The sequence below is a fragment of the Falco punctatus genome (genome assembly GCF_963210335.1).
Source record: "Falco punctatus genome assembly, chromosome: Z".
NCBI lineage: Eukaryota > Metazoa > Chordata > Aves > Falconiformes > Falconidae > Falco > Falco punctatus.
In genome coordinates this window covers 29,159,846-29,175,903 of record NC_137586.1, presented here as the reverse complement: position 1 = coordinate 29,175,903, position 16,058 = coordinate 29,159,846, and the positions used below count along the sequence as shown (strand labels likewise).

Sequence of the window (16,058 nt, the reverse complement as noted above, 5' to 3'; positions counted from 1 at the left end):
CAGAAAACATTTCACAGCACCCCAACAGCAATCTTGACATCCATCGTAAAAGGCAAAAGCAGCAACTATAGGATGAAAACAGGAGAGAAAAAAGCTTTGGCAATTTCTTGCTAGACCAAGGAGTTTGTTAAATGAACTCCCAAAGTTAGACTCATTTTGTGTGTGTTCACCCCAGGGAATGGCAGAATCAGCAAATCAATGACTCCAGTATTCATTTCCCCAATGTGTGCCTCCTTTGAGGAGTTGCTCCCTCATTGCTGATTTTGACTCCACAGCAGTTGATAGATAGGACCTGAGGGACACTTTGAAGGACCCCTGCATTTTACATGTGAGACATTTGGAGTTATCTTTTTATCTTTGTACACTGCAAACTCTCAAATTAAAATGTGGTCTGTGCCAGAATTAGGCTAGCAAGGACCACTCATGCACAGAGACATTTATTTACTTTTGTGTAAAAGATGATTTGATTTCTGTGATGATGATTTGATTTCATCAAATTCATTAGTCAATTTTCCTCTTAGAATGGGACTCCTCAACCTTCATCCTAATTTCAAATTCACAAGGGGATTTTAACTTAAGCACATGGTACCTTTTCTTCCAAAATGTGATTAGGCTATGGAGGGCATTGACTGTAAAAGTGCAAGAGAAAAAGCTTTATGTACTTGGTCATTTTGTTGAGAAGGCTGGTTAAGCTATCTTCAGTTTTTCTCCCTGATGTCTGACTTAAATAAAAGCCTATCTGATCTTTATTTTGTGACAACTCTGAAAACTAAATGTCTCACCTTGACCAGTGCTCAAGCTGAAGAAGAGAACAGGTTCCTGTTTCACAAACATCAGTGTGAAGCTGCTTTGGCAGAGACTGGGGAAAGTTTAGCTGTTCTTGAAATGCATGCCTTGGTGTTTAATCTGTGATTTATAGTGCTGGATGTGGGTGTAGATCCTCTTTCATAACTTCCAGAGATTATTAATCCCGAAGCATCTGATACTGGCTGCTGCAGGGGTAGGAAGCCGGACGAGATGAGTGGCTAGGTCTAATACTGCTGGTTTTATGTTTCAACAAATTCATGACTACCACTGGAAGTCTTCAGCCTTCAAACGTACCTCCTGACAACACAACCCGGCACAGACGGTAAGTACAGATTCTTCCATAAAGTAAGCTGACCTATCACTTTATTTTTGAATGCCAGAGGCTTCATCAGGGATCTGGCAGTTTTTGTATAGGCACAGATATCCTCTCAGTGTTTCAGACCATCTGGGAACACATGAAGAGTTCCCATTTTCAATGCATCGTGTGCAATCGTCCTCTCTGGATGCAGGGAGTGCAGTTTGGTATTTTACTGATGCAGAGCACTGCTGAGGATTCAAAAAAAGACATTTAATCCCCAAAGCATTTATTGGGTTTGGGCATTTTCCCACCCTCCTTCCATCAGTGGCACTGAGCAGTCCCCTCAGTGGCATGTGCTGGTGTGCCCCAGCTGTTCTGCACAGTCCCCTGGTACTCTCCAGCAGCCGTGCCTGCAGAGCTGTGAGCCACATGACACCTTTGTAGCTGCTCCCTCCTACACTGGACCGTCTTACTCAACCCATGTGCAGGTTTGCAGCAGTCAGATACAGGGACCCTGGGCAAGGGGTGCGTTACGGCAGCATTGTGGAGAGCAGATGTGGGAACTGCCTGAAAGTGAAATACAAAAGTTAAACAGAGGATCAAACAAGCTCCAGTTCTGCACCTACAAATACCATGTGTTAAATGCTTTTCCTTACCAGGCTGTGGGAATGATCAGCTGTGAAGGAAGGCTTAGCTGGCCTTTCTAGGAAGATTGCCTGTGTCAGTGAAACACTCTGAGTGCTGGGACAGCAGCTGGTGCTGCAGGGTCAGTGCCGTGGGGATGGTGCCTGGTTTGTGACCAGGATCCCAGTAACTGCAAAGCCACTGGTGGGTGCATTTAGGTGCATCCTCCATCAGTCAGTAATAGAAAAGATTAGCAGTGAACCAAAACCAGCAAAAATAACAGGACATTCTGCCTTTGCCCTCTGTTTCCTCAAACTATACCTGTCTATGACTGTATTTCCCAGCTGAAGAATTTCCATCCACAGCATCCCTTTTGGGCATAGGACAGTGGACATAGGACCAAGAGAGTGGTCGCTCTTGGCACCTGCTACTGCAGAAGATGTGTGGGGCTGTGCCACTGCTCCCAGCCAGCCCGGATCCCACACTGGAAGTATCAATCCCAACACTTTGCCTCATTCAAAGGAGTGATGGGAAAGCACAGTGTGCTTTTTGTTGCTTTTGCAGTTCCCCAGTTCTTGATGGAAACTTGCAAAATCCAGGGCAGTCAACATCAAAAAAAGTCCAGCCCCAAAATAAAAGAAATCCCTCCAAAACCCAAGAATATTTTAATTGGAAAAATCAGTTTTCTCTGTTTTATTATTGTTATTACATTGACTATTGTGATTATTTTTTGCCTGACAGCTTCCATTAAGGCACAGCAGCCCTCAGTTTGGTGCTGTGTCCCACATGCTAGAAAGTGAGATGCATTCAGCACTGTAACCTGCTCTTAATTCCATTTCCATGGTGCTAATCCCTTTGTTCCCTGCAGTGTGTTAGTTTTTAATCTTTTTCTTTCTGATATCTTATTTATTTCTTTATGGATGGATTTCTCTTCACGCTACTGCAGTCTTTGTCCTAGGCTGCAGCAGGCCTTGGGAGCAACTGGGTTCCTCTACAACCTGAGCTGAACAATCCTTTCCACACAGTCACGGAGGACCACTTTTATTCTCTCTAACCTGCCACAGTTTACAAGATTTTTGTTCTTCCTAATTTAGTCAATGGTTGAAGTCTTTTACGTATGCCAACCTCTTTGAAATCTTTAAGACCCTGTTGCTTTTATATTATTCTCCCAATGTTAAAAGCTGGCAGCATGAAGTTACAGTGACAATGCCATCCTTACAGGCTGATGAGAAATCACCAGCTCTGAGACAAACACTTAATTGATAATTTAATTTTTTTAAAGCTGTTCTTGCTGGCAGCCCCTCCCCTCCCCTCCCCTCCCCTCCCCTCCCCTCCCCTCCCCTCCCCTCCCCTCCCCTCCCCTCCCCTCCCCTCCCCTCCCCGCCTCCCTTGCCTTCCCCTTCCCCCAGGGGTTTAGGTTTGAGCCCAGGATTTTGTGCCTCAACTCCAGAAGGAACACACTCCTTTGGGAACACTTCCAACCTCTCTTTGATACCTGAGAAGGGATTGTTCATTTCTCTTAAAGCTGAGCTGCAGACAAAGGGAAGGATATGGTCCTGTGCCTACTTCCTTTCTTCACTGCTTATTAAGTCCAGAAATACTTGTTTGCTTGAGGATTTAAAATAGCTTTCTGGCACTTTCAAGGTCTGGATGTATCAGTAAAGCTAAGCTTGCTTTTTCTGTTTTTTCACAGAGCTCTCTTTGGGGAACAGAAATTTGTGCAGATGTTCACATTTCAGAAAGTTGGAAATGTGCACTAGGAAATCTTTTATTCCAGTTGTTCTACAGGTATTTGCTAAATAGCACAAGATGTAGTCCTCCTGACATCCAGCTGAAATACCTTGTCTCTTTGGTTATTAGTGTTTAACCTCCTTTGTAATATGGATTTCACTAGTCCTAGTAGTTGTCCAATACATGTTTAGAAATGTTCCATGAATAAAAGTAGATAGGGAAAAACCTTATTCCTGTAAAAATAGATAGTTCTAAAAGAAGTATTAGATCCACAGATAGACAGAACTATAAAATCAGCTTTATAGCATAGGGGAAAAAGTGAGCAATGATTTAGAGCATTTACATTTGCACTAAGGTGTCTTTTAAATTCATTAAAGGAAATGCTTTTCTAAAAAAAGGGTAGAATTCAACTTTGGATTTTTTTCCCTAAAGGGAAAAATTTGTTTTGAAGGGTGCGAAGTAGCAGATTGCTTAGTACAAACAGCAGAACAAAATGGTACATCTTTCAAGGCTTTCTAAACTAATCCTAGAAAAACAGCTATTAAGGGTCTTTGGTTTTGGGGGTTTTTTTGGTCAGCTAAACATTTAGTTTTACATTTTCAGGATTTTTTACTAAGCAATATTGAGTGACTACATTGTTAGCAAAGAACTTCATCAAGGTTAGTTTTTTAATTCTTGAACACTTGGTAAACAGTCAGTTTTCGAATAAAAATGCTTCATTTAAACCAATCCTTCACTAAGAACATATGGAGTCACAGAAATGTATTCAATTCACTGTGTCAAGCACTCAGCCAATGCCAGATTTTACTGTTGCCCTCTCAAACACTAACTGAGCTCTACTGTGAGTGTGCATTGCCTTTATTCATGTAATCAAAAAGGATTTTTTCCACAGGGGCCCCTTCTTTCAGTGCACTGATTAGACTGGAGCATTACCCAACCTGAGATGACTTACCAAGACCTGTTGATTAATCACTCAGTTTAACTGGCTTAAAAGGTGCTTAAAGCATAGTCAGCTGAGCTACTCCCCAAATTACTCCACTCCCAAATTTAGCACTAATAGCAACACCCTATGAACAGCCTTTGTATATGTTCCTGTCTACAGAAGGCAGCAGCACTGTAGTGCAGTAAAACACTGTTATCGTGTGCTTAATTCTCATAACAAGCATTGCTTTGAGAGATGATAACAGCTTAAAGAGTCCTAGCTGGCTCTGTGTCAGGCTGTCTGCTAAGCTTTAATTCCTGTTTCTGAAATATCTGAGATGATGATACTTCAAACAGACAAAAAGGAAAAACAAAAAAAGGAGTTAAAATGTTAACTTTCATTTTCCCAAGTCTTCAGATTGGTAGGAAACCTAACAAGGAAGTACTCGGCTTCCAGAAATAGGTCATGTAACCCAGATCTTCCAGTTGTGACAGCACTGCAGTTCTCTTTACCTGGCCTGAGTGTGGCTACAACTACTCATGGTTGTGCCTGTTCAGTCCATCACCTGCTGAAGCCTCGAATGTATGATTTTTTTCATGCAGTATGAAAGGCATGCTCCCTTTATGGCTGCTGTTCTGCAACCTGGGAAATCTAGCATTAGACTTGCCCACGCAGGATCAGTAGTGCTAACTAAAAGCACCCACTTTGACTGTTCAAATGTATTCAAAACATGCTGACAGGTTAATTTATACTTCTGGGCACTACTGTTGGTCCTTATACATGTCCTTATACATGCATGTTGGCTGAATGCTGGCAGATGTGCAAGTGTGTGCTCACACCTGATTTGGATCAGTTGTCTGCGGGCGATGGGGCTGTGTGCAGACTTGATGCTGCTGCTCACAGCCTGCCGCTGCACAGTGCAGTGGGACGGGGTACCGCTGGGGTGGCAACAAGAGACACTCGTGCTGTACTAAAGGATTCCATCCCCAAAATCAGCACATGCTTGCTGATGGTAAATGCAACAAGTGAGCTATGGTGAACTCCCAGCCAAGACACCCACCAGAATCTCTAGACCAGGGTGGGGTAGTTCTGTGCCTCATGTAGTTCTGTGCCTCACTTGCTGGTTCACCTCTGACAGCCTTAGTAGTTTAATCCTGGACCTAACTAGTGCAGACACACACAACTCTTTCTAGTCTTGCATCACCTAGGTGGCATGTCATTCAAGAATCAGGCATGTTTCTGCTCTACACCTACACACCAGAGGAAAAAAGGAGGTTTACTACTGTCGCTGAGCTTCCCATTGCCATTTTTCATGGAAACTGAATGAAAAAAGAAGTTAGGAAGGAAGTTGTTGCCCGTTACCCCTGCAACAGACACAGTTTATCCTAGAGACAGATCAACACCTCCTCTGCCTAAATCTTTGTATTTTCTGCTGAATTATGCTTCTACAGGGAAAGCTTGTTCCTATTGACATTTTCTTTCCAGATGGATTCTATTGAGGTATAAGATGTAACACAAAGGTACTTCTGAACAAGCTGTGTCAAACAGTCACTTTATTGCAAAATGAGTATCATAAGGTAGAATATTTATTTTGCATAGTTCAACTCTTGAAAGAAATGTACAAAATGTTTCATTTGTAAAAGGGACAACATGAGCTACAAACTGAGGGCAAGACTGGCCAGCTGGCTGAGGGGTGCTCAGCTTGTAAAGTGTGAGTGAAAGGTCCTTCAGCATTCATATCATCCTAAATATTTTTTCAGTTCAGGGATCATGCAACATGAAACACTTAATTACTTTTACCTAGCATATTGTACACCTGTAGGTTGGGTTGTTTTTTTTTTTGTTGTTTTGTTTGTTTTTTGTTTGTTTATCTGAGGTTTCTATTATTTAGGCTGTAAAGGATAAGCATCTTGTAAACAATGAAGTTGGATTATGGGGCTGATAGACCACAGTATTCTGACCTTCCCAACAAGTTGTTAAAAATAGGGGTGAGGTTCTGATGGGCAGAGATCTTACAACTTCAAGGCTTTGGGAAATCGATCGTCTTTTCAACTTAGAACTGTTCCAAAGCAGCTTGAAAACAGAGAAGCCACTCCATGGAGGCATCTTTTGCTTTGAGCTGTTTATAGGATATGCTAAGTACTTTGGATGCATTCACTTCAAATCACAGAGTACATATTCCTGATCATTGCATTTAACAATACTATGAGTGAGGAGGGAAATGCTTTCTTACACTTCAAGTGTGGTTTATGTGTAGGCTTTATTTCACCTCTTTCCACAACCCATCTTGTTTGCTCATCTCTGTGAATCTTCTACACAGCACATTCAAAATCTGACTCTATCAGATATCAACAAAGTGCTGGGAAAATTCCTATTATCAAATGGCAAGGCTGCAGATGACTATACAAATTCAAAATGTTTTCACTAAAAGCAGCAGCCTCAACCTCTCTTACAGTCTGGAGTAAAGAGGCTTTGCATTTAGAAACACATGACATCAACTCTGAGAAAATTCAGTGTTATTTTCTAAAATGTAATACGAAAGAAAAACTTAATTCCACCAGTTATTTAATTTTAACTTTAAATTCTGTGTTTGGGCAAATGGGATTGGCTACTTTAATCAGCATTAAACTATAACTTCCAAAAACCTGAAAGATGGAGGGAAGGAAGTAATACCGAGGGATGGTTTCATGGATCTTTGTTGCAAAATACAAATGTTAAGTGGTAAGCATGGTCACAATACAAATTCTGGCCCTGCCATTGCTTCACTAGATGAGTTCCAAAGTTCTAATCTCTCTCTATATATATCTCGACATCCTAATCTCCAAAATTGTAATAGCGTTTCTTCAGAGAAGTGCTGTAAAGATACTTCAGTAAAATGTTTGCTTAGGGCTCAGAAAATACTAAGCATTAAGTATTATGAATTATGTGCTAATTTATCTTCAGCTGCAGTAAAGCCTAAGTGAAGTGCCTTTTTGGAAATCCTCACTGTGCACGTATGTAGTTAATTTTGGATAAGGTTATCTACATAAAAGCATTGTATAGTAAAAGAACCACTCATAGCTTAGCATCTTCTCTTTAAACTATTACTTGCTAGCTCTGCTAAACATGACACTGATTATTAAAAAATCCAACTGCACATCAAGTAGTAGTCCCTATACTTGAAAAAAAATTAGAAGATCTATAAGAATTATTTATTGCTACTTCTTGCTTTCCAAGCTTTGGTTGAGAAAACTTGTGCAGAACTCTCCCTGCAGTTAAGGACCATGATACAAACTGGTGACAGAAACTGATAGAGGCAATTACTCTTTCCTACAGCTCCAGCTTAAGAAACATTGAACAGGGACCATGTCCCTCCTTATTAAGACAGCATTTAAGCATGTGATTAATTTGCAGGGTGTGCTCCATTGCCAAAAGCACATGGATAAATGCTGTCTTGGGAAAGGACCACATATATAGACATAATTTGCCAATGTGTCTTAGACACATTACCTGGCTTCACATAACACCTCAATCAAACCACAGAGTTCTGTGTCTGTTAGCTAGTGGTGACTGATCTCATGTCACTGACCATTCTAATGGGCCACCTCTCCACGTTATGTGATTATTTTGCGATATATGCAAAAGTATCCAAACAGCACCCTCTTCCTTCCCAAGCCCTCATTAAATGTGGTTGATTAGGAGTCATCCTCCAGTTTTCATTCAGTGATCCTGTGTAAATGCTTTTCCGCATGCTGTCCAAAAAGCTCACATGTTGTCTTGTGGGAGATTTATGATTTCATAGGTGTTGAATATCCCATCATTTCTGGCTTGCAGCATGAAGCTCTTCCTTGGCCAAAGCAGCTAGTCCTACGTGCTTTGTGAAGAAGTCTGGGCATCACATTTCCTAAAACTGTGGTTACGAAAAGATTCCCTGTAATGAAATGAATCCATAAATAAAGTTGGCAAATGAAAAAGAATCCAAGAAATACTTGCCTTTTGAAAAGGAGCAGCTGAAAAATCATGAATTGAAACATATTACATGTTGGCAAGTCAGAGGCATATTCCTTTTTCTGCTCCCACCCCACACTGGACACAGTGGTTTTGTGAAGAAGCATATATTCATAAGTAAAGAACATAAGTTAAGACTTTTCTGTCTCAGTCATGGGAGTAAATCAGATTATGTTATCTGAGAGTGAAAGGAACACTCTTACTTCATACTGGCTAACAACACACGGTGCCGTGTATTCAAAACAAACACATACCTGTTATACCTCCTTTCTGGCTTCAAATGTTGAAGAGGTGGAAAGTTGTTTCTCATATCTTTTCATTTATGACATAAATTCCCTACCCCAGGAATGACCAGCTTGAGAAACACAGTTAATACCACATTCAGCTCCAGGGGAAGACAACAGACTTCTTTAATCAAGCATGAAGTTGGCAGTGTATATTTATGGCCTGGTTTTAGCTGCCATTAAAACTGCCTTTCTTCCTTGCATTTTTTTGCATAGCTACAACAGATAACCCTGCCCTACTTGTACCTTGTGCTATGGACTTTCACTACAGGTTTGTACAGCTCTGGGATCTTCCTCTCAATCATGGGCCTAAGGTTCTCTTTCAGCTTTGCGTAGTTCTTTCTGAGCTCTGTCTGATATTCCCTCTGGTCAGCAGTAATAAGGCGCTTGTTCTTCTCTACTGCTTCACCACACCTAGGCAAAAGGAGAGAACAAAAAGCATAACATGTATCCCCTACTTCTGTTAAACTCATTAACTTTGTGTTAGGTGATCTGAATGGCCAAGGATCCAGCTCCTATGGGCTAGGTGTTCCTCCGATAATCTGTCAAGCCCCAATTGATAATGAACTAACAGGAAACCTCTGTCTTTTCCAAGTACACAAATAGAGGTGATAATTTTCAGACATTAGAAATGCATGAGGGAGCCAATAAAAAACAAATCTAATGACTGCAGAACACCGAGCTACCTGCCTACTTACTATAAACAGATGCAGTGACAATAGCAGAGTAGAGGCTGTGTCTTCTGTGTAAGGCTCACTTTTATTTAACTCAAACTTACCCTTCAGCAATCATGCTTTGTTTGGATTAAGGAGATTAATATCTTGCTATGTGAATATGCTTGTTAAGATTTTACAAGCATATCTCAAGCAAAGGCCATATGTGTCTACCACCACCAATGTGTCTGCTTGACAGATAGGGTCAAATATTTTCTTATAAACAGCTTACTACATATAAACGTCATTTTATCAAAAATAAAATCAAGGCAACAGTCTGAAATGCTTGATTTCTGTAAACTATTAAGAGAAAAAGCCCCCCAAAAAAATTTCTATATAATTAGTTTGAAGTGTTAAAATATGCTCCCACTTGGGATGCAAAGCCTACCAAAGCATTGACCATGAAGCAGAGATAACAAGTCTGGACCAAGCATCTAAAGCATGAGATGCTAGGATTCATGATGCTAACTTGCATAATTAAATACATAGTCACATTATCGTGCATTATCGCGATTGTTTGCTTTATTGATACAATTCAGCATTCAATTATATTTTTTTTTTTTACTGACCTCATTATAAACTCTTTGAAGCACAACCTCAGCTTATTGTGATGTCGATAAAGTTTGGGGTCTGCTGGAATTTCAGCCAGGAACACTTGTGCTACCTCTAGCGGTCCCTTATAGAAATAACACAGAAATATGTCAAAACCACCTGCTTAGACTGAAAACAGACCACACGTCTGGTAAAGCTGTTTGTTATTTCATGAGTGGAATTATAAAAGAAAACTTACGCACAGTCACCATAACAGTATGGTTTTTTGCCCCTATCCCCGCCTCACCCCCCACCCCCCTTCCCCCACCCTGGCTTTTCCTTTGGCAAGCAGAGTTTTGCCCACCATATTTTGACCTCTCCTGTTTTTATTTCTCCTCCAGCCTCACAAAAAAGGGAACAGACATGTTCTACTAAGCCGAGAGGAGCTGGGATAGTTCTACTGCCAAACTAGCTTACATGAGAGAAACACAGCTGCTATGTGTGGCATTACAGGACCCCAAGGGAGTTAAATAAGACCAGCACTGAAAAGGACCACTCTTTCCAAAGCTTACAACATGTTACTTTAGACTAGAGGCTTTGCCTGATGAAGAACCTGGAGAAACTGAGAGTATTGAGGCTTTCATCAAAGAAACCAAACTCTGTGAAATTGTGGATAATGCCAAGTTTTCTCCCAGTTACGTCTTCATTCTTAGTTGTAAAAATTTTTTGAATTGTCTTTTTTGTTACCAGGCATATTTATATTTTAATTATTGCACCCCTGCTTTCTTTTGGGGCATTCAGGTGTTGACTTCATGTATTTTCCATGAAATTGTGAGTTTGTGGTGGTCCCACAGAATAATTGTTATTTTTATTCCCATTTCCCAAGGGTACACCTGGAGTGAACAAAATGGGTGAGGTGGCTAGTGTGCTAGAAATGCAAAATCCTTGGATTTCACCAGGCTTCTGAGTTTCTGTACCTACAACCAAAACAGCACTTCCACAAGCCATTTTAATGAAAGCATACCTAATGAACACTACACAATGATTAAATATCAAGGGATGAAGTTTAAGTTCACATTGTGACTGATTGTGTCTGGCTAGATGTACTTCCAGTGCAAGAGATGAGAGTGAAAAAGAAAGCACAATGAGGAAGGTATGCACAAACTCTTCATATGGTTTATTTTGATCCCTTACCTGATTTACAGTAGCTCCAACTGACCCCTGCAAAACCATCTGGAGCATTTTGGCATCTGGTGGTTCTTGGTTGGTGGCTGCAGTTAGTTCCTGTGTTTTTTTCCGCATATCTTCAATAGCAACTTCAATTGGGGTTAAAATGAACTAATACAAATGGAAGAAAAGATGCTTCATTACCTGAATCATGCATGCAGTTGACCTGTTCTAAATCTGGCAATACCACTATCATTCTCCCATGCCAAAAACAGTACTTGTAAAACCCAGAAGACTGTTAATCTAAATGTCGTCTTAGTAGATGCTGCACCTGATCCAAAGCTCTCTGACATCACTCCCAAGAATAGGATGTGGATCTGATTCCCTGTTTGTAAAAATTCATTATTATTCTAAGTTACTGTCTTTATGTCTGAAATGGTTTTGCACTTTCTACTTTTACAAAGCTTCCCTGTCTCTAAACCAGCTCTGAGCCCAGTTTAGTTATTTGACTGTACTTTACCAGCTAAAAGTACAGCTCTAAACAGAGCTTCACACATCCTCCTATACGGCATTACAACTAAGAGGTCAAAAGAAGAATATACACTTGCTCTCTCTCCACTTTTCTCCATAGCAAATACCCATCTCGCATTTGTCTACACATTCCATCCGATTCCTATTTATGAGAGTAACATGTCTCAGAAATTCAGCCTTCTTTTTTCTGCCAAGGATAGAATTTGAAAATCTTCCCACCCACAGACTCCTTTCATCCCCTGAGAAATTCGATCTGTCCTCAAAACTCAATTACCTCTTCTTTTTGGATGACATTAATTCTAGTTTTGATGTAGGGGAAAGCATGCATTGTGGTTAGGATGGTGTTCCTTTTGTATTGCTCACTAAGTTCTCCTCTGGGGCGCCCATCCATCGTGAAAGGCGTAGTGTACATGAACCGACAGAGGTTGAAGTTCTTCTCAAAATAGGTTACCCTGTCTTTCATCTCATACTCATCAAAATATGGCTCCACGAAAGTAATTTGTATGTATGCCTGAGAAAGGAGGTAAGAACCATTACAGTACTTTACAATGCGAGAAGCGTAAAAGGAATAGCACATGTAAAATATCTCATAGTTCACGCTGGCTAAGCATGGAAGAGCACAGAGCTGCACACTTCAGGGTTCCTTCTCTTCTCCAGAGCTGACAAAACTTACCTCTGGGAAGGGCCCAGCTTGACTCTGAGTATCAGAGCCAGAGCAGAGACCCGAGGTCAGAACTCCTAATTTCCACACTCTGTGACAAACTACCAAACTAAGCCTTTCAAAGAGTGTTTAAGAACATCCCTGGGCCCAGAGATACAGCCCAGATTTTTTTTTTTTATTATTTTTTGTGTGTCTTAATGTTTGAGCACAGAAGTTTCAAAGGGATCTCCTTCTCTTCCCTTCTCTTCTGTGACAAAGCACTCAATGCTCTCAAGTACTTTCCCTACCTTACTGGGATCCAGCTTTCTTTTGTCAACAGGAGCAGAGTCCTTAATCACTTCCACAGCATCCTCCCCAAAACACTGGCCATAAAATCCCTGGAAAGGAAACAGAATTATCCCAGAGTGGTTTTAGTCCTTATTACAATGTTAATGAGCTGTATGCCTGTAGGAGAAAGGAGTAACCATGACAATTTCTGGGGTTTGTACAGTCGGTATACGGCTTCATGAACCACAGCTGACCAGGGTAAGGCACCTTCCAACAAAGATCAGTGTGAGTTGCTCACAAAAAAGCAGAACTCAAGGTAAAGTGATCAGAAGGGAACGCTCCAGTTCCATGGTAAAGCTGAAAAGATACCAAAGCAAATATCTGGCATGCTCAGACCGAGTAACTCAATATATTACAGGCCTGCCCATAAAAGACATGGCCTCAAGAGAATGGATCACTTTCATCATTATGCTGTAAAAAGGGCTATAATGGAAAGGATACACACAAAGGAAATAATCTATGGCACAAATAATTTTGTTACTGATTTTTATACAGCAATAATACTGTTAGAACTGTGTAGGTTCATTAGAAAGTATAATGTAACATTGGAGATCATGCTAACACAATGGTTTTTTTCTTTACCTCTAACCTGTGAGAAATCTCAGGAAGTTTGGTAATTGCAGGCTCCTTATAAACAAATTCCTGCTCATCCAAGTCCCCAAATTTGGATCCATAGAAACCAACACGGAAGTAAGTTCCAAACATTCGCTTTTGACCCTAATTGATAAAAACAAAGAGGAAATTTAAAATAATTTTTTATGTCAGTGCTGTGGTATTTGGATACCTTCTTTTCTGAACTCATGTATAAGAAAAGTCACCGATCCTACATTTTCCCTATTTCAGAGCCAGCTCTATATCATCAGTGCTGTTGGATTAGAAGCATGTATTCATGAAAGAAGGCATACAAATTAAGGGGACATTTAAATGAAATCTAACTTAAAATTAACCTAATTATGAAGTAGCTTTTGCAAAACAAAATGACTTACTATTTTTTAACTCCATTGGATACATGTTAACAAAATGAAAATTTAGTTATGAAAATTGGTAAGAATTTGAAAGCATCTAGGCTCAACAGTAAGATTCTTCTGGAGAAAGAGAAGGAAAGGGCAGTATAAGTGCTGAGAATTTAGCCAGGTTTTTGTATTTCTTCTGTTTTATAATTGAAAACACTAGTTAATTGACAATAAAGTTATTTTTCTTAAATAGATGTGGCCAGAGTTTGACCTGTTCAGCTGTTTTTCTGTAACTCTAAACCAGTTTTGTAGTCATCTCTGCTTTTTGCTACAGAGAGGATAGAGTCTCTTTTCACTGTGGACTACCCTTTGCAGGTAGGTCAAAGCAGATGGAAACTTTTATTAGAAAAAGGAAATGGCTCTATTTTACATGAACAGTTTTATTATCACCAGTCTTAAACAAACAGTGCAACCCAGTAATGCATCTTGTCTCACAAGTACCTTATTAATAATGCTGTCAAAGGCCTTTTGTAGCTTGCAGTGTGTCAAAGTAAGCTTCCTGAAGTCTCGATGGGCTTCCAATATGGGGATGACAATTTTGTACACCTCATTCACAGTTTCATACAATCCTCCCTTGGGGAAAAAAGAAAAAAAAAAAAAGAAGAAATTAAATGAATCCTGTCACACTCTGAAAAGAAACTCAATCTCCATTCATGGCCTGGATGAAAAGGGGCTTTATGGGACTCATCTTTTAATAGTAGACAGGTACTTCTGAGCTGCAGACAACAAACTGGATCTAATTTGGATCTTGGATCTGTTGAGCTCTTAAGCCCAAATTCCAGTGCATAGGAATACACTGTTTTTTAACTCCATTGTTAAACAGTAACAAAAACAAATATGCAAGTTTTTACTTAGGGGCTAGAAGAGTTAGAAATTCAGGTGAGCAGAAGGAAATGGATTTGTTTAGCATGTGTGGTTTGGGGCAACCAGAGCTGTATCTGGACAAAAGGAACCCAAGCTATATCTTCAGAGATGCTAAATCATATATCCTCTTTAGCTCTACAGCAATATGACGAGCTACTTGAGTGTTGACATCATGACTTTTTACATGGTAAGTGCAGACAGATGGGTGGTGGTATAGATGAGGCTGGTAGTTGTATGCTGTGTGAAGGCACAGGAGTAACTCTTACATGCTTTCTAAAATCTATAGTTAAAACAAGATCTTCTTCTTAAATGTACTATCTCATGAAAATACCAACCAAAATCTTGATTTGTGCCTGGAACAATCACTTTCTGTTGATGCTGTAGTTACCACAGTAGAGGTGGATATACGGCTGAGCTAGGCTACCTGAGAAGCCTAGCTTAGGCAACCTGGCTGCGGCAGGGCTGGGTCAGCCATTAGATGTGTCTCTGCCTCTCGTTTGCAGTGGGGCAGGTCTGTGAAGCCTGGTCTAGCTGTAAGACTATTTCCTCATGCGCAGGAAAATAAGCTATGGAACTGGCCCTGAGAGCCCAATTCCATCTTCTGGTGATTTTGGTCCTCACTCACCGTGCTGAAGAGCTCTGCTGCTTGTTCCAGCAGCCCTACCAGGCCACTTTCTGAGAAATACCTCCCAGAACATATACCATCTTCATCTGGAGACAAAACATCATCTGAAACAGCAGATTCCTCCAGCACATTGGATGAAATGTTCTAAAATACATCAGAGCAGAGATATCAGAAACCCAGATCAATAGTCTATCATAAAGATTGAAGCAGAAACAGTTTCAACATAGTTACATGACAGTAAGAAGAATGAGATTATACAAGTGAAGCCAGGGGATACACTGGGCTAAATACCATTTAGAATGGAATTCCATTAAATTCCATTGAGAAATGGATATAACATCATAAATCCATTGAGAATTAAATTCTATTGAGAAGCAAACACAACATCGTAAATCTCTGCAGATTGCAAATCAGGAGTTTCACTACAAGAACCATAAACTTTCTTTCTTGCATCAGGTTTAAGACACAGACTCCTGTAGGTTGCAAAATGTCCCCTCTCTGGTGCTGGATTTTGATGGGAGCTGCCATGAGCTCAATCTCCACCCTGCAGGGGTCACAACCAATGTGCCCATCCTGCTGCTGGCACCTGGGTGTGAGAAATTCCAAGCTGCACCCTGGACCTCCTGCCACCTGCTTGAACAAGTTGAACTTTCAAGTTGTTGATTTGACTTTTGCAAGCAGAGAAGGAGGACATAGACCATATTGCTGTAAAACCTGCAATAACTGAATGCTGCTTCTCATTTCAGCCTCTGTCATATTACACCTTGATCCTGCAGAATTTACTCAGCTACTTGTAAAGTTACTGATCTTATTATGGGTTTAACTAAAACTAGCTAAAGTACATAGTGTCAGTCACTCTTCAAGATTCTAGACCATGAAATAACATGACTATAGTTCTTCAGGATCCCTTTGAATAAATGACACTGGAGAGAGTCAACACTAAAAATTTTATAATATACAGAAATACATGTAA

At 40.4% G+C, this 16,058-nt stretch overlaps 1 protein-coding gene across 3 annotated transcripts in view; it reads right to left on the bottom strand.

The window, feature by feature from the left end:
• Positions 1 to 5,918: 5,918 nt before the first annotated feature.
• Positions 5,919 to 16,058, bottom strand: part of DOCK8 (dedicator of cytokinesis 8) — a 94,878-nt gene continuing 84,738 nt past the window's right edge. For all 3 annotated transcript variants that reach the window (XM_080372214.1, XM_080372216.1, XM_080372215.1), the window contains 9 exons: positions 15,086 to 15,229; positions 14,038 to 14,169; positions 13,166 to 13,300; positions 12,544 to 12,633; positions 11,870 to 12,106; positions 11,092 to 11,235; positions 9,936 to 10,042; positions 8,900 to 9,067; positions 5,919 to 8,292 (listed from right to left, as the gene is read on the bottom strand). In XM_080372214.1, coding sequence (XP_080228340.1) covers positions 8,229 to 8,292; positions 8,900 to 9,067; positions 9,936 to 10,042; positions 11,092 to 11,235; positions 11,870 to 12,106; positions 12,544 to 12,633; positions 13,166 to 13,300; positions 14,038 to 14,169; positions 15,086 to 15,229 — 1,221 coding nt within the window. In that variant the 3' untranslated portion in view covers positions 5,919 to 8,228. The remainder of the gene's footprint in view (positions 8,293 to 8,899; positions 9,068 to 9,935; positions 10,043 to 11,091; positions 11,236 to 11,869; positions 12,107 to 12,543; positions 12,634 to 13,165; positions 13,301 to 14,037; positions 14,170 to 15,085; positions 15,230 to 16,058) is intronic.